Raw genomic sequence first — 16,368 nt, forward strand, 5'->3', positions numbered from 1 at the left:
GGTTCTAAGAAAATTTATTTTCAAAACAGTTTCTAAGTGAGAGTTTTATTGAGATTAATTCACACAACATAAAATTCACCCTTTACAAATATGTAATTCTGGCCGGGCACAGTAGCTCACGCCTGTAATCCCAGCACTTTGGGAGGCCATGGCGGGTGGATCACTTGAGGTCAGAAGTTCAAGACCAGCCTGGACAACATGGCAAAACCCCGTCTCTATTAAAAATACAAAAATTAGCCGGGCGGTGGTGGCGGGTGCCTGTAATCCCAGCTACTTGGGAGGCTGAGGCACGAGACAAACCCAGGAGGCATAGGCAGCAGTGAGCCAAGATCACGCCAGTGCACTCCAGCCTGGGCGACAGAGCGAGACTCCGTCTCAATAATAAATAAATAAATAAAAGTATACAATTCCATATTTTTAGTATATTCACAGAGTTGCGCAGCCCTTCCCACTATCTAACTTTAGCATATTTTCATCACCCCAAAAAGAAACCTCATAGTTTTTAGCAGTCACTCTATATTTCTAACCAGAGTTTTCACTGACAGTAAAGAACCGTTTTAAAGTATATATAAGTAATTAAATGGTCATTCTATTTCTGTAGTAATTGTAGAAAATAATTCTGACATATGGCAAGGGTTTTTGAATTATCACTATAATGAAATACTCTAAGTCCTGGTCAATACAGAGGAGGTCGTACTCACAAACTCACTATGGATATTCTCATTATTTTCTTTGTAGAGACAAGATCAAGACTAATAGAACTTTCTAGAGGACTGAATGCTGCGGTCCTCTCTGTGAAGAAAGATTGCCTTCTGCAAGTCAACCAGAGAGAACTGCTTTCTCCCACCTGCTCTGAGCGTGGCATCACAGTTATTTCTAGTGCTTGAATGTGTATTTTCTCTCTACCACCTGGACTTTCCCAAAGAGTTTTTCCTGTAGCTACTCCAGATCTTCCACTAAAGTAGTAACTTTTTAATGACATCTTGCTGTGGTGTGATTGATGCCTGTCACCGAAGAGCACGGAGCCTCCTTACAGCTCTTGTGCCCTCGTACTCTCCATCTTGTTATCACAGCGTCTGATGTCTTCAGTCCTTCCAGGATTCTGTGCGCCTTTCCCATTCCAGATACAGCAGATCGTACTGTTGCTCCTTGTGACCAAATACCATGTTTGTCCCAAACCTCCACCTAGGGCCCTGGGACCCTGGAAGTGGAAGACATCAGCTGGCCATGCCCTGATGATTTAGTCCCAGAGCCCTCCGTCTCTCCCGTGCCTCCCTCCGCCACTCTGTGATTTAGACTTTTGCCTTCTTCCATCTGATCGGATTCTCATTGTGAGATGTGGTGACTTCCATGTTAGATCTTCTTCATTGATGCCTTGGTTTTATTTTAAAATTCATTTGTATACTTCTGTTGATTAAAGCATTCGAAATGTTATCTTAGAATTTTTCACCCAACTGCTTGGTTTCAAAGATCTTAAGTGAAAAACTGCCTCCTGGTCAATACCAAATTTGTACAGAGTGTGAAGTGGAGTTTTTATGCTTCTGTCAAACTTCCATCCATCTAATACTGTACCTGTGTCATATTTTATTCCTTTGTAGTCTTCTAAGGAATTGGAAGTTTCTGTATGATGCGCTTTACTAGTTGTAAAATAGACTAGCAGAGGGAAAAGGCCTCTCTAGTTTATTTTTGAAAAATGCTCCAGGTCTTAATAATTTTCATTTTCATTCATCTTAGTTTTAGAATTGTCAGCTCAGTCTGATTTTCACAATCCTTTTTGCTAAAAGTTGGAAGTGGGAATTAGCAGATGATTTGCGATAAGGAAAGAGGAATGATGTTATATTTACCCTTAGGAATAGAAGTGACCGAAGAATCCGGATTGAAACCAGCATCCTATATACAGCTCCACAGGATGTGCTTCTCTTCATGGTAATTTTCCATATATATCATCTACTTTGATTTCTGCCCTGTTTTAATGTCCATATAAATGTTTCAGTCCAATTTGTAAGTGTTGAGTCCACTGATGTAGAAGTTCTGACTTGTAAACCATTCATCCTGCTTTAGTCATATGATAGTACCAATGCAATTAGCTCCTCTCCCACCACCGTGGGGGATTTCTCCCTGAGATGAGGTGTGCTTTGACCAGCTGCATGTGGCTTGATTGCATTCCTGTTTCTCTTAGTTCCACTGGATCTTGTTTTCTTTTATTTCGTTATATTACCTGAGCTCAGGGTAGTTCCATTCATCTTTAGAAAGAGCTCATCTCTTCCATCCTTAGAAGGATCTCATCAGAGAACTCATATGTAATCAATCAGGTAAAAGAAATACTGATGTACTTCCGAGAGACTGGTGAGAGGTGGGTCATAGGAAGCCCATAGGTCTGAGGACCGAGTCAGTGTCTTGGGGATGGGGCTGTTCCATATGATTATTTTTGTGTGGCGTAAAAGATGTAAAAAAAAAAAAAAAAAAGAAAGAAAAAAATGGTCCTTTACATGCAAAGACCCTAGCTTCCTTTTTTTTTTTTTTTTTTTTGAGACACAGTTTCACTCTGTCCCCTAGGCTGGAGTGCAGTGGCACCATCTCGGCTCACTGCAACCTCCGCCTCCCAGGTTCAAGCAATTCTTGTGCCTCAGCCTCCCAAATAGCTGGGATTACAGGCATGCACCACCACGCCCAGCTAGTTTTTGTATTTTTTTGTAGAGATGGGGTTTCACCATGTTGGCCAGGCTGGTCTCGAACTCCTGACCTCAAGTGACCTGCCCACCTCAGCCTCCCATAGTGCTGGGATTACAGGTTCGAGCCACTGCGCCCAGCCGACCCTAGCTTCCTTATAAACATGAGATAATATCTTCCTAGGCCTCAATTTCCAACGATACTCCTTTATGCTTTCAAGTGTGATACACTGTAGGAGAGAGGAGGCAGCAGTTTAGGGGGTGCTGCCTACTGCCTGGCTCTGACAGCGTTTCTCTTGTTTGAGGAAGGCCCATCGATCACCACATCCTCACAAGCAGTACCATGTAAGGGGCCGAATATGGATAATATGGTGTAGAAAAATCTCATCACATTCTTCCCTTTACAAGTGTTTTTCAAAAGTAAAGATTGACTTCAGTGTCTTCATGACTTAATCGGTAGTTCTTTACTAGCACGCTTTTTGGCTTACTCACATCCGTCTGACCCCAGTACAACCTTGCTTCTCCTGTCTTTGTTTTCTTCATTAAGAATTTATCTTTAACCCTAAAGCAACTGCAAGAAGAGTTTCAGGAACATCTGTGTTCTCCTGGCTTACTAGCCTCTTTACCCAAGTATTCATTTATCCTGTTTGTCAACTGTACACGATTCTTTTATAATTTAGGCAGAGAATCTGGCTGTTTACTGGGTTTGCCTATAAGCAAATGGTCAGATTTCCCCCATATAGGTTGTAACACAAATAGACATGGACCCTTTTTCAGCTAAATTCTTTCCCATTCCTCTGTATTGCTCTTTCATTTACTCTATTTTATTTTAAGTGGGGACTGTGTCTATTTAAAATAGTGCCTGACACATAGTAGGTGCTTAATAAACAATGTTAATAAGTAATATTAAAATAATAATATTCATAAATAGTAGGTGAATCAAAGATAGAAAACTGTCAGACATTTTCCTTGGGTGGTAGGGCAACATCTTTCTAAGTTCTTAAACCATCCTTGTCTCTGAATTAAAAATATGGAAGTTCAAGTCAGGAGCTGTGAAAGTGCTGAATTTCATTTTTATAGGGCTAAGAGATGCCTTTAAAATGTAGAGAAATGCAAGGAACTGGAGGGATAGATCCGCAGGAGCCATCTCTTCCTTTTTTTGTCTCTGAATATCTGATTTTGGCTCCTGAATACAGAATTCTTTCCATCCAAACAGTGTGACATAGTTTTACAGCCTTGTGTATAGATTCCAAAGACCTTTTGCATACAGCATGTCATTTGATCCTTACAATGCCATGAGCTGGACTACGCAGGTATATCGGTTTTTTTGTATGAATCCCAAAGCAATTAAGGAGTTTGCCAAGGTGGCATGGTAAGTCAATGGAAGGGCCAAAGCGAGCAATTGGGTGCTTGGAACAGTACGCTAGGTGATTTGTATTATCTCTTTTGAGGAATTTCTTCAGTATACTATTCCTCAAAGGGTAAGCTCTAAACCCCAAATTATCTGTAGAGCAAGTTAATTCCGTTCAGGAGAGGGTTTCTTTTGTGTGTTTCCATTTTGGCATAGTTAGAGGAGATAATCAGATGGATTTGGCAGCTTTTACCAAAAATGACAGGCAACTTAAAGTGGATAGCTGTAGGTAATTACTAGAGTTATTTAGACTTAATTCTGTGTCTGAATGAATTCAGTGCTTACTGCCAGCCCTTTCATACAAAGACTCCACATTTGAGAGCTGATGTTTTTATCTTTTTTGCAGACTGGATTACAGCTTCGGTTGGGTTTTCTTGCATATTTACAAATGTATTCCTGTTGCTGTTACTTACGAACAATAACTTGGCTGGCTATCGGATTCTTGGATCACAGCCTTTTTCCTTGAATTCTCTGGAGACAGGATGTTATTGCTACTTTATGGTTGTCCATATCTGGTGGTGCTGACAGGTCTGAGTCCTGATGGATTTTTCTTCCCCTTTTGTAGATGACCTGATTGTTTGCCCTGGATACTTGAATTCTTTGTTTATCCTTGAAATTTAGTAACTTCGTTGGAGTATATCTCAGGATTGACTGTTGTCTGTTGCCTTTTTCTGGAATGCAGTGAGCATTAGATATGGTCATTTCAAGCCTCACTGCGTTTTGTATCAGTTTAGTCTGTTCTCTTCTTGAAAACTTCATTTTTATATTGGCTCTCTGTCATCTGTCCTTCACAGTTATCTTTCCTTAGATGGCACTCATCTCATCTTTCTTCATTCACACTGTATGATTTTTTTCTCAAGTCTTATCCTCCATTTCACTGACTGACTCAGTTTTCTGTACTGTTGATTCTAGGGCTTGTTCCTTGTAATGTGGCTTCCACCTCTGTTACAGTTTTATTTGTTTTATTTTATTTTATTTTTTCCGAGATAGTGTCTCACTCTGTCACCCAGGCTGGAGTGCAGTGGTGTGATCTCTGCTCACTGCAACCTCCGCCTCCCGGGTTCAAGCAATTCTTCTGCCTCAGCCTCCTAAGTAGCTGGGACTACAGGCTTATGCCACCATGCCTGGCTAATTTTTGTATTTTAGTAGAGACAGGGTTTCACACTGTTGCCCAGGCTGGTCTCAAACTCCCGACCTCAAGTGATCCACCAGTCTCAGCCTCCCAAAGTTCTTGGATTATAGGTGTGAGCCACCGCGCCCAGCCTAGTTTCATTTTTTATCTCTTTCTTTCCTTAGCTCATTATGTTGTCCTCTTTGATTTCTTATTTCTTCCAGGGCTGAACAATTTTGTCTACAGTTTTAGTGGTTTATGAGCTCATTCTTTTTCTAGAGTGTATTTATCTATCCTTTGCATCTTTCATTCCTTTTCTTGTATTGTTTTGCTTTTATCTTGATGCACAAGTATCATGATGACCCCTTCTGCTTATTATTTATCTTTGCATGGTACCAGTTTTACCTGTCCAAGAAGAGTGTGGGTAAATCCTCCTTGACTCCTCCTCTTTTGAGCGAGACATGTTTGAAGGATAACCTTAGCACTTGAACCCTAAGGCTAGCTCTTGATGGGTTGTAGTGGTGGAGGGTGTTTTTGGTTTTCATTCTGTTTGGATTTGGGGGAATAAGGAGTGACACGAAGCCTCCTTGGAACATGTTGTCTGTGAGTGCCTTCCATAGACACTGTTGAATCCTCTGCCCTGGGGGTGGCCAGGTCCCATTGGGAGACAGATCCTCTTTGCATTTCCCCATTCCCACTAGTCGTCATCCTAGCAGGAACATGGTGGGTTTATACTTCTGCCCTCCTGGATTCCATGTAGCACACATTTGTGAGATCGGCTCCAGAGTTGGTTTCTCTCCTCTGGTCCTGCTTCTCGCCGCTCTTCCTCTTTTGGATACCGGAGGGGATGAACACACATGGTTCATCTGAGATCTCAACCTCCTGTCCTCGTTTTTCTGGAAACATGCACGCGCAGAGTGTGCCCAGCTTCTCCCGACTGTTGCCAGTCCTGTTTTGCCAAGTTAACAAATGATCAGTAGAGTCTTGGGAATCTTCTCATTAACTGCCCAGCAATTGTGGCTGCTGGAGACTCGGAGAAATGCCTGGCAAATGCAAGAACTCTTCTTCGATTCATCCCCAACTTGGTTGTATCTGTCAGACATTGCCCTGGAGTCCATGGTATGGAGTTGTGGCTTTTACTAGTTTCATTATAGACAGCTTGTTGTTCAACTTTTGGATGTGTGGGTCAGAGGGCAGGAGCACTTATATAAACATGCATTTATTCTGCCATCTTTTCAGCAGTCTAGATGCTTAAACATTGACTTTGAAGCTAATGTCCTTCATCATCTACATTTGAGCAAACAGAAGGAAGCAATATTGCCAGCAAGAAAGGACGATTAACAACTTAATACAGGATTTTTGTTTACTGTTCTGTGTGGAAAGATAACTTTTAAGTCAAGTTCCTGTCTCATTGATTAGAGATATCAGTACCTTCTGGTTTGAAAATAGAGGACATATGACATTTTAATGAACTTAAGTTATCAGCCATTGACAATTATTAGTTAGCTGATTAAATATGATAGAATACTCCAAACTAGCACATCACCAGAGTTACCAAGAGACGCCTAAGCTCTTTATGAACGGGTTGTTGGTGGAGCTGTGCCACTGAGGGGGTTAACATCTCTGACACCTTAACTGTGCCACAGGTTTTCTTACCTGTCTTTTCAATCAACCCATTTTAAAATTTAGTTCATCAAGAAAGAGAAAGGTGTTAGGTCTTCATCAGGATTCCTTTTGGTTTCTCATGAATACGTATTCACATGGTTTGGAGACCTGGAGCCCACCACCAAAGCACACTGAGTTAATGTTTTGAAAGTGCATTTGTAGGTAAATCCTGGGGCTGGGGTTTTATTTGGCCTGTTTGTAGAATTGAAGCCTCCTTGCCTCAGTGGTCAGCACATCCCACCAGACATCCGGCAGCAAGCTTTCGTCACCTTTAGAGCTCTAGCATAATGATCAAGGAGCACTAGTGACAGCCTTGCTGTATGCACCAAGCTCCACCCTGGGCAGTGCCTTTCCCTAATGTCTGTCCTGGTGTGAAATGGAGACTTGAAGACCGGTACCCACATGTAAGAGAGGTTAATGAAGGGAGGGTGGCAGAGAGAGGAGTCATGTGAAGGAAAGCTACCTTTAGTCCTCCATCGCAATACTGTCCAGTGTCTCCAGTGTGCTAGAAACTGTGCTGAATGCTGGGCACATGGCAGGGGTCAAAGCATATAGAAATCCCTGCCTCATGAACCCACTTTCTATTAGGGGAGACAGACTAGAAACACAAAAAGGACATTGAATAGTACGATTGAGAGATGAGTGCTATGGAGAAAAATGCAGCCAGAAAGGGAGATGCAGAAGATAGCACCAGATCTTCTCAATGTTGTTTTCATCATGGACAGGTGCGTTCCTTAGAAGATGAAGTGTTAGTGATTCCTGAGTTTTTCTCACCTTCACATCGATTGATCTGAATTTGGAGAGTCTGTTTTCTGTGTCTGGCTCTGCACTCAACTCTGCAGGGGACCCTGTCGAGGTCCCCACACTGTGGCTTCAGGTAGACAGAGCAGACGGGAGCCCATTTCAGTTCATTGTCTTGCTGACCAACGGGGAACTGTGGTCAGGTGAGAGGAGGCAGCTTTTACAATCAGACTTCATTGAATAGTGTGGGCTGCTGTTTCCTTGTAACAAAATCCCATAATGATGGCAGTTTCCGGATGTGTCTTTTTAGGACTTCAGAACTTATTATTTGAATAGAAGTTTAAAGCATCTGGATGATGCTGCTGTAGCTAAAACAGCTGCTTGTCAGAAGAGACCCTATTTAACACTTCTAAACTTTTTTCAGAGGTGGAGGAAAGGATAATCTGGGAAGGCCTCCCTCTCAAGTCCACAGGTTGGTATCAGCTGTGTTCATCCCCCAAAAGGAAAATAAAATGACAACAATATTTTGGTCACAGAATTCCTGAGAAACCTCTGTTTCTACCTTTATGTCTTTAAGATAGGGGCATGAATTCCCCATGATCTGGGTGATAGGGTTAGGGTGGCCAGGACACTGTTACTTTGTGTGTGACACAGGTGGCTCCTCATGACAGTTCCTCCATGCCTTAGAACATATTGTCTGTCTGGTCATCCCTGGGGGCAGAGCTGAGTGACCCAGCAGTGGGAGATTTAATGACTGGAGAAGAAGATGGGATGTGTTTAATTATCCCCAGAGGTAGGGCCAATTTGTCACCCTTTAAATAGACTTATTTGCATATAAACTAAAGCACCTTAGGGCATCATTACCGAAAGTGTCTAAGCAAATGTCTGATACAGTTACGTGCCTGCATTAAAAGAAAGCAGCCCCCTTATCTTGCCTTAATATCCTTACAGTGTTTTAATAAGTTCATAATGCATCCTGTATGTGCATTTTTTGGCATAAAACACCGAAAGATGGAGAATTGACTTCAGTTCTCTCCATCCTTTCCCCTTAAGTGTTGGTGGCGCTGCAGGGGCAACGTGCCTCCCATTGGAAGTGGTGACTTCCTCTTTGATAGAGGTTTGCCTGTCTCTTGAAAATGAAAAGAAGCAGAGATTGATCTCTGGAGTCCCATGGTCCAGTTTGGACTATTGGGAATATTTTTTATGGGATGTTAAAAACAATATTAGAGATATGAGATAGTAAATTTGTGGTAATACCGGATCCAGGAAGCTTACAGTGAAGAGTATGAACTTAACCTGAAAAGTATTTCTCTGTTCTATAAATCTCTCAGTGACATTTGGATTAATCAAGCATAATTAAATGTAGTTAGATTTTTGTCAGATTGTAGTTCAAAATAATATTCATCTATGGAGAGGGTAATATATTATGTAGAAATTTTATTAAGCACTTTAGTTAAGCAAACACTAAGGAGAACAAAATCAACCTCAGGAAGGTTAATTACTAAAAAAATCACAAAGTATATAGATTATGTAAATCATTTTAATTTTGAATACCATGGCTTGAGCTTTAATTTACATAGAGAGGTATTTTGGATTTGTTTTTCACATTATATTTTCTAGTACAGGATTGCAATTGCATTCTTGAAAAGTTCTACTCATTTTAGGATTCCATTAAGTTTGCTTAACTTTTTTCATGTTATAATTTCCAAAAGCAAAGAATTACAATTGTATTCTAGCTAATTATTTTAATGTTTCACTAACTTTGTGTATATTGTAAGACCATATTTTTATTTCTATACAAATGATGATTTTAAGAGAAGTATCAGGAGAGAGAATGTATATGAAAGCATCGCGTCCACGCCTGGCTTTGCAATAAGTGTTCATTTAAAAGAAAGACATTTACAAAGGTAAAACATAAGAGTTTAGACTATAGCGATAAATCTTTTTATTTTAGTAATTTCTTTAAAGGGAAAAGTAAAGAGATCAAAATGATTTTATATGTTTTTTTTTTTGTACTCAGAGAATTACATTTTCACTACCCCCACCTGTCTCAGGGAATAGCCTTTGATAAGAATCCCATGGAAATCTCTGGAACTCTATTACAGTGTGTTCAGATTTGTTAGTTCATATGTAAATTTCAGAGCTAGAGCTTCAAAACTAGAGTATTGTAATCTCAGGAACATAAGATTATCCAAGAAGCCTGAACCTTGCTCTTTTCATGATAAATGACATCCAAATTTCCTTTGTCTAGGAGATAAGCATAGATCCCTTTTATCATGCTTCTCTGAGATTTTCGCAGAAAAACCCTGCAATTTGATTTTGTTTGATAATTTTGCTTTTTGGCTTTTCAGTGAGGACTCTATTTTCCATTGGAACTGACTCCTTTGGGGATAATAAGCTTTCACTTAAAAGAACATTCTATTAGATAGTTCTAACTTCAGTGAACCTAAAAGTGGCTTCTTAATTTGAATAATCTGGATAACTTTTGCAAATGGGTCAAAACAGCACAAGTATCAACAATCACATATGTACTGAGTAATATTTGCCCTCCAGTTAGCAAAGTCAAGAAATGTCTAACTCTGGCACACAGCACTGGTTTTAACTACTCTTTAGTTCATCTTTGCCTTCCAAATTGGATGAAAATGGCAAGCTTAGAATGGAATGCATATTAATAACAGAACCACTTAATGTTTTAAAATATTCATACCTTGAGATTCTTTTTGAGAGAAAAAAGAAATCTTAACATCCAATTCTAGTTGTTTTGGCTTTTCACATATGCTAGACATGAAAAAGGCAGTTACAAAAGTGAAATCCGATTGGAAGTCAGTGGTGTCCGCCATTGAGCCGTGCTAAATGTTGTGTCACAAAAGGAGTTTGTGAAAAGAGGATGAGTAGAAAATGTTATACTGTTGTTTCTATCGTGGCACCGCTTTCTTATAAATTCCATTTGCTTTTTGTCATCTGAACTGTTACAACCATGGGAAACCTCAGTCCATATTTTTAAAAGCACTATATACTTACAGGAAAAACCGACTTATGCCTTCATTGAAAAAATGTTGAAGTTAATATCCCAAATGTTTAATGATCATGTTTTAGAATATTTACAGCTAAAGTCTGTCACTTTAGGGATTTGACAAAACTTGAGACTGCCTGCCACTGAAGAGGGACCAGGCAGAATCTTCTCAGCCTTGTAACCAGCGTTAAAAAAATATAAGGGGCTTGATGAGATCCTAGATCTGCTCCTTTTCTCCTAGGTGCCTGGGTAACTCCTGGGGAAAGCATCATATTAAGTCCTTTGGTATCATGCTTTTCAAGCAAGGTGTGTGATTTTGACCAATGAATTGAGCTGATATGTGATTTTGACCAATGAATTGTGCATCTATTTAAAAATTACCAAGTGTATCTTGACTCTTGAGTGGACAGTCAAGGCAAAGTTTACTTAGGAAATGTGAAGTATGGAGTGTTTTAAAAAATTCAAATTGAGTTTATTCACTGTTGGAGGAATTGAATTCTATTGCCTCCCTCATTTCCATTATGTTCATTGTTACAATTGTGATGCTCTGTTCTCATTGTGATGCTTAGTTCTCGTGTAGAACTGAGTGCTACACTCTGATTAGAAACTGGAGTTGTGCTTGAGTCAGTCCTGGAAAACAGGACCCATTTTTAAGAAGAACGGAACATACCACTTTGGCATTCTGGCTGACCCTAATTTCTGCAGAGTTCCTTGGTGTTAAAATCATTTGAGGTCATAATTGCTGCTTATGGTTTATATACACACCATCTGCTGCTCTAAGTTCACATCCTCTCAAAAGTATGCAAGTGCTTGAAATTTAAATATTTCCCAGATCTAAAACAACTTGTGACTACCTAAGAAATGCTTGAACCAAATAAGAAACAGCACTGTGGAATAAAATATACCATTGTGAACATATCTGATGCTGCAATGAAATGTAAAGTTCCTTACTTTGCTGATTTTTCATCATAACTCCTTGACTCATAAAAGCGGTGTCTAAACTGGGAACAGCTACTAATAGGGTAAAAGTATTATACATGAAATAAAAGTTCATTACAATATTTGTACTCATAAGTCAAAATCTGACCTGGTTCGCTTTGTGCCTCTGTCAGCCTACTTACAGTGATAAATGTACACACAAGTCCAGTGTTCCCAAGGAGCTTTGTTTATAGAAAGTAGCTTGGTCCCCTCAGTTCTATGCTGTTGTGTGGCCTGGTTGGTACATGCCGTCATGATGAAGGATGACTTTGGTTTGAGATAATTTGTCACTCCACATTCCATGGAGAAAAGTGTTTCATTTTGATGTTGGAAAAACATGACCAGAGAAGTGTGTGACTCAGATAACGTTCCCCGGAAGTTGCAGAGCAATCTGTGGTGTCTGTCATAGCCCAACTAGTCCTGGAGCACATGGACAATTCTGTACCCCAATAATCAGAACAATAAAATGGTAGTTGTGATTCACTGTGCGTCACTGTGGTGTTTTGTGAGCCCTTGTCTATTTCTCATCACTCCCACCTATAAACTTCTCTCTCTTGGTTTCTGAAATTCAGTACATTAACGGCACCAAGCACCTTTGCAAATTGCTGGGAATAGACAAGGATGCTTGCTTAAAGTCTTATGATTGAGCGAAGGAAAATAGGTTATTTGGAGTCCCTAGCAGGGAACATGGAGCTCACCTTTTTTGGGGAGCATCCTATGGGTGAAATATAGTAGCTGTATAATAGTAAACTGTTAAAGTTGGTATTTTTCAAAATATGGTCCATGGATAGAAGAAAGAGGGCCATACACTGTACTAAGTCAGGACACTTTTGAGAATGAAAAAGAGCACTATTAACAATTGTTTCTGTAAACCGTGTAAGCAGGTGTACACTGGCACGGTCCTGGGCAAACTGAGATGGCCTGGCCATGGCCCACCCACACCAGAACGACCTGAAATGCTGGCTTATGCAGATTCCTGGGCCCTACCTCAGCTCTTCTACTGATTGATTCTCTAGGGGGTAGTGGGAGGCCCAGGAATCTATATTGACAAATGCTCCAGGGGAATTGTTTTAAAAACTAACATTGCAAACTGCTGCCACATGGCATCTTCAGAAGACAAACAACTTGAGTTTTTCAGTGAAAGTGCTATTGGTTCCATGGTCTTTTATAATGAACTGGGCAGCACCGACACCAGAACCCAGTGCCTCCAAAGACATTTGGCTACAGTTAAGTGCTTCCTGAATAATTAACAGATGTAGTCCTCATGCTCTTTAGCAGTGTGTGATTCTTTTACTAAACATTTCGTGAAGAGGTGCCTTTTCATTTTTTAGTTGGAGAGCCACATAACTGCTATCTTCCATGTTTAATGCTAAAAAACAAAAGTTCTCAAAAATTTGAGGCAAATGCCTTGGGTTTGAATGGTCCTTGGGGAGTGTTCATATCAGGAAATCACGTTTGTCTTTGTTCAGCTACCAATTATCTCTGTTAACTGTAACTTAGTTTCCTCATCTATAAAATTAGGGAGTTTCTGGGCAGGGTGGCTTATGCCTGTAATCCCAACATTTTGGGAGGTCAAGGCGGGAAGATCACTTGAGCCCAGGAGTTTGAGAACAGCCTGGGCAACATAGCGAAACCCCCATTTCTAGAAAAAAATACGAAAATTAGCCGGGTGTGGTGATGCACACCTGTAGGCCCAGCTACTCAGGAAGCTGAAGCGGGAGGATTGCTTGAGCCTGGGAGGTCGAGGCTACAGTGAGCCATGATCACGTCACTGCACTCCAGCCTGGGTGACAGAGTGAGACCCTGTCTCAAAAATGAATGAATGAATGAATGAATGAATCAAATTAGGGAATTGGACTACGTGGATTCCAGACTCCAGGTTTGATGTTTTGTGGCACTCTTTAAAAACCTAAAATGGGAAGCAATTACTAATCTACTTTCATGTTGTTTTTATATATCTATGTATATGGAATACAAAAGCAGTGACTCTTGAAATTGACAGTGGTTTTACTCAGAATTTTAGTATTATCCATCTGTATTTTACCAAAGGTCAGCTGCTGTGTTAAGACATCATTGATGACTTGGGAATCGTGTTTTCGTAGCAGCCACTCCTGCCCTGGTTTGAAATCCATAAAGTATGTGCAGTTTTAGGTTCACAAAGAGACTCTTTAACTCAAGACTGCACAGTTCCATGTAGCTGCCACAGAGCATCACACTTGAGTGTACATTTTTACTTCTTTGTCATTGATTTCAAAATCCTTTCCAAATGACTTAATAATGCTTGCTTACAAGTGATTATCTGCTGATATTTTCAGATATTTGCTTCATAATAACGTACTTACACTTTGATCACATGAATAAATCATAAGGCATCGTGTAGAAGGGGTTGCCTCTGGGAAGGGTTTCTGTAGACCACCATCCACCACTAGGACTCTCTGCAGTGCTGGAAATGTGCTACATCTGTGCTGTCCAATATGGCCACCACTAGCCACCTCAACAGTTAAAATGTGGCTAGTGCAGCTGAGGAACTGAATTTTACATTTTATTTAATTTTCTGAATTTAAATAGCCACATGTGGCTAGTGGCAACCATATTGGACAGCCATTTCATCTGTTGAATTATTTAAAATTAGCATTGAGCACCCGTTTTCACCAGTCACCAGGCTGGGTGCTTTACAGCAATTGTGTCATTTTTAAACGTTGGTGTTAAAATGAATCCTTTGTCAATGAATCCTTTGTCCTCTGCCCACTGATGACACTTTCATCAACATAATCATCTCTCTCTCTCCTTGGTTAAAAAAGATAAAATGATATTTAGACCATTTCCTAGTGTGGCCACATGGCAGACCAGTTCTCATCTTTGCTACACAAGCCATTGACCATCTACCTCTTTGAATCCATTTACTTTCGGGCTTATTTTGTTCCCTGAACTGACGTATTACCATAGCCCAGAGGGTCTCAATCTGGCTCCACTTCAGATCCATTAGAGGGGTGCTGGGGAGTCTTTTTTTGAGTTCCCTGGGAGATTCCAACATGCAACAGGGTTGAAAACCACCGATAAAGTTCAAACTATAGACCAATCGTTGGGAAAAGCTAGAATGCTGGCTGCACCAAATCATGTCTCCCTGGCACAGAGCAGGCCTACGAGCTTTGCGACTTTCTTGATAATCTGCCTAACGGCAATTGGGAAATACTTAAAAAGGAGAAAAGGCTTGTCAGTTTGGATTTGGGCCAACTAAGCAGTCTTGCCGTTTCCTTCTCTGCAAGAAACTCCAAGTTAGGCTAATGCTACTCTTACATTCTCTGGCATTCTTGTCCAAACAGTATTTGCAAGTCCTCAAACAAAATAAACATGTTAATGATTTCAACAACAGTGATGGATGCGGAAGCTTCCAACAGTTCCTTAGTGACAGCTTAATATAATAGTGTAATTATTTCTAAAGTTAGAGATAATTATTGTCACCTTAGCACAATAATTGGAATGGAGCTTCCTATATGAAAATTGCTCTTCTCCTAGGGCTTCAACTGGTCATGAAATAACAGTTTATAAGGGCAAATAAATGCCCCATTATTCAGGTGAGGGAGGCCCATCAGGCACTCTGCAATCAAAGAATGTAGGGGAGACTGAGAATGACCATCTCATCCATCAAGCAGCCCTGTCCAATTAGGATCATTTAAACTATTTCATGCAAGGCCCTCACAAAACAGAACCTTACTGCCATTCATGGGCCTAGCTAAGGGATATCATTGTCAGTCTCCTCTTTTCAGCATACTCAGAAAATAGTTTCAAATGAATAGAAAATCTTTTAAAAATCTGTTTTTCCTATTTTCCCTCACTCTCAGAGTTGGTAATCTTTGTACTCAGGGACAGTTAGAGCACATCACCCCCAAAGAGATGAGTAAAATCATGTAAAATTAGTAAGTAAAATAATTGTAAGATTCTATTGGTAGAATCAGAAGCTTCAGTGGCCAGAAACATGGAGTTTTCCTTAACAGCTCAGTAAAGTCAAAGATAGGGCCAGTCAGGAGACTGAGAGACAGACTAGTAAACTGAAATTGAGGGCAAAGGGGCAGGGATTGTGTCCCCTCTATCTTTGTGTCCGCAGCACCTAGTGGCCCACTCAAATGTTTGTTGAGTACTTCGGATGGAAATGTATGCCAGACCTTAAGTTAAAATGTGGATCAAAGGCCACGACTTTCAAAGGAAAATAAGTTACTCTAGAAAGGAGCATGGAGTAGCTTGAAAGTGTGTTGTGGCTGAAAGTGATTCCTAGCTTAAACTGGCTGTGATCAGCATCCAAAGAACCAGAAAACAAAAACAAAAAGAAAAACAAAAAAACAGAGGGCGAATAGGCAGGAAACAGATTGTGCCTGACAGCCAGAATCTGTACCCCTGGGTTTGTTTCAGTGGGAACATGTCCAATGGTCAAAGACTTTGGTTAGTTACCATTTTCACTTCTTGTTATAGCCAAGTATGGATTGGAGGATATGTACAAGGAAATGGGGGGTGGGGTCCTTTAACTTCCTTCCCTATTGGCCATGGCTCCATGTTCATGAGTTGAGGTTTCAACACTTCCTCTCCTCATGGACCAGGGAGCATGTTCCTTTGGGTCAGATATCCCCGTTATATCTATTCCATGCTTCGTGTGTGTGTGTGTGTGTGTGTGTGTGTGTGTGTGTGTGTGTGTGTGCATATGTTTTAGACAGAATCTCGCTCTGTCAGGCTGCAGTACAGTGGCACGATCTCGGCTCACTGCAACCTCCACCTCCCAGGTTCAAGC

At 40.5% G+C, this 16,368-nt stretch overlaps 1 protein-coding gene across 1 annotated transcript in view; it reads left to right on the top strand.

The window, feature by feature from the left end:
- PDK3 (pyruvate dehydrogenase kinase 3) overlaps positions 1–12,071 on the top strand; it is an 88,249-nt gene extending 76,178 nt beyond the window's left edge. The window contains exon 12 of the mRNA XM_019019508.4: positions 739–12,071. Coding sequence (XP_018875053.1) covers positions 739–769 — 31 coding nt within the window. The 3' untranslated portion in view covers positions 770–12,071. The remainder of the gene's footprint in view (positions 1–738) is intronic.
- The last annotated feature ends 4,297 nt before the right edge of the window (positions 12,072–16,368 follow it).

Source organism: Gorilla gorilla, chromosome X, assembly GCF_029281585.2.
Source record: "Gorilla gorilla gorilla isolate KB3781 chromosome X, NHGRI_mGorGor1-v2.1_pri, whole genome shotgun sequence".
Lineage (NCBI taxonomy): Eukaryota > Metazoa > Chordata > Mammalia > Primates > Hominidae > Gorilla > Gorilla gorilla.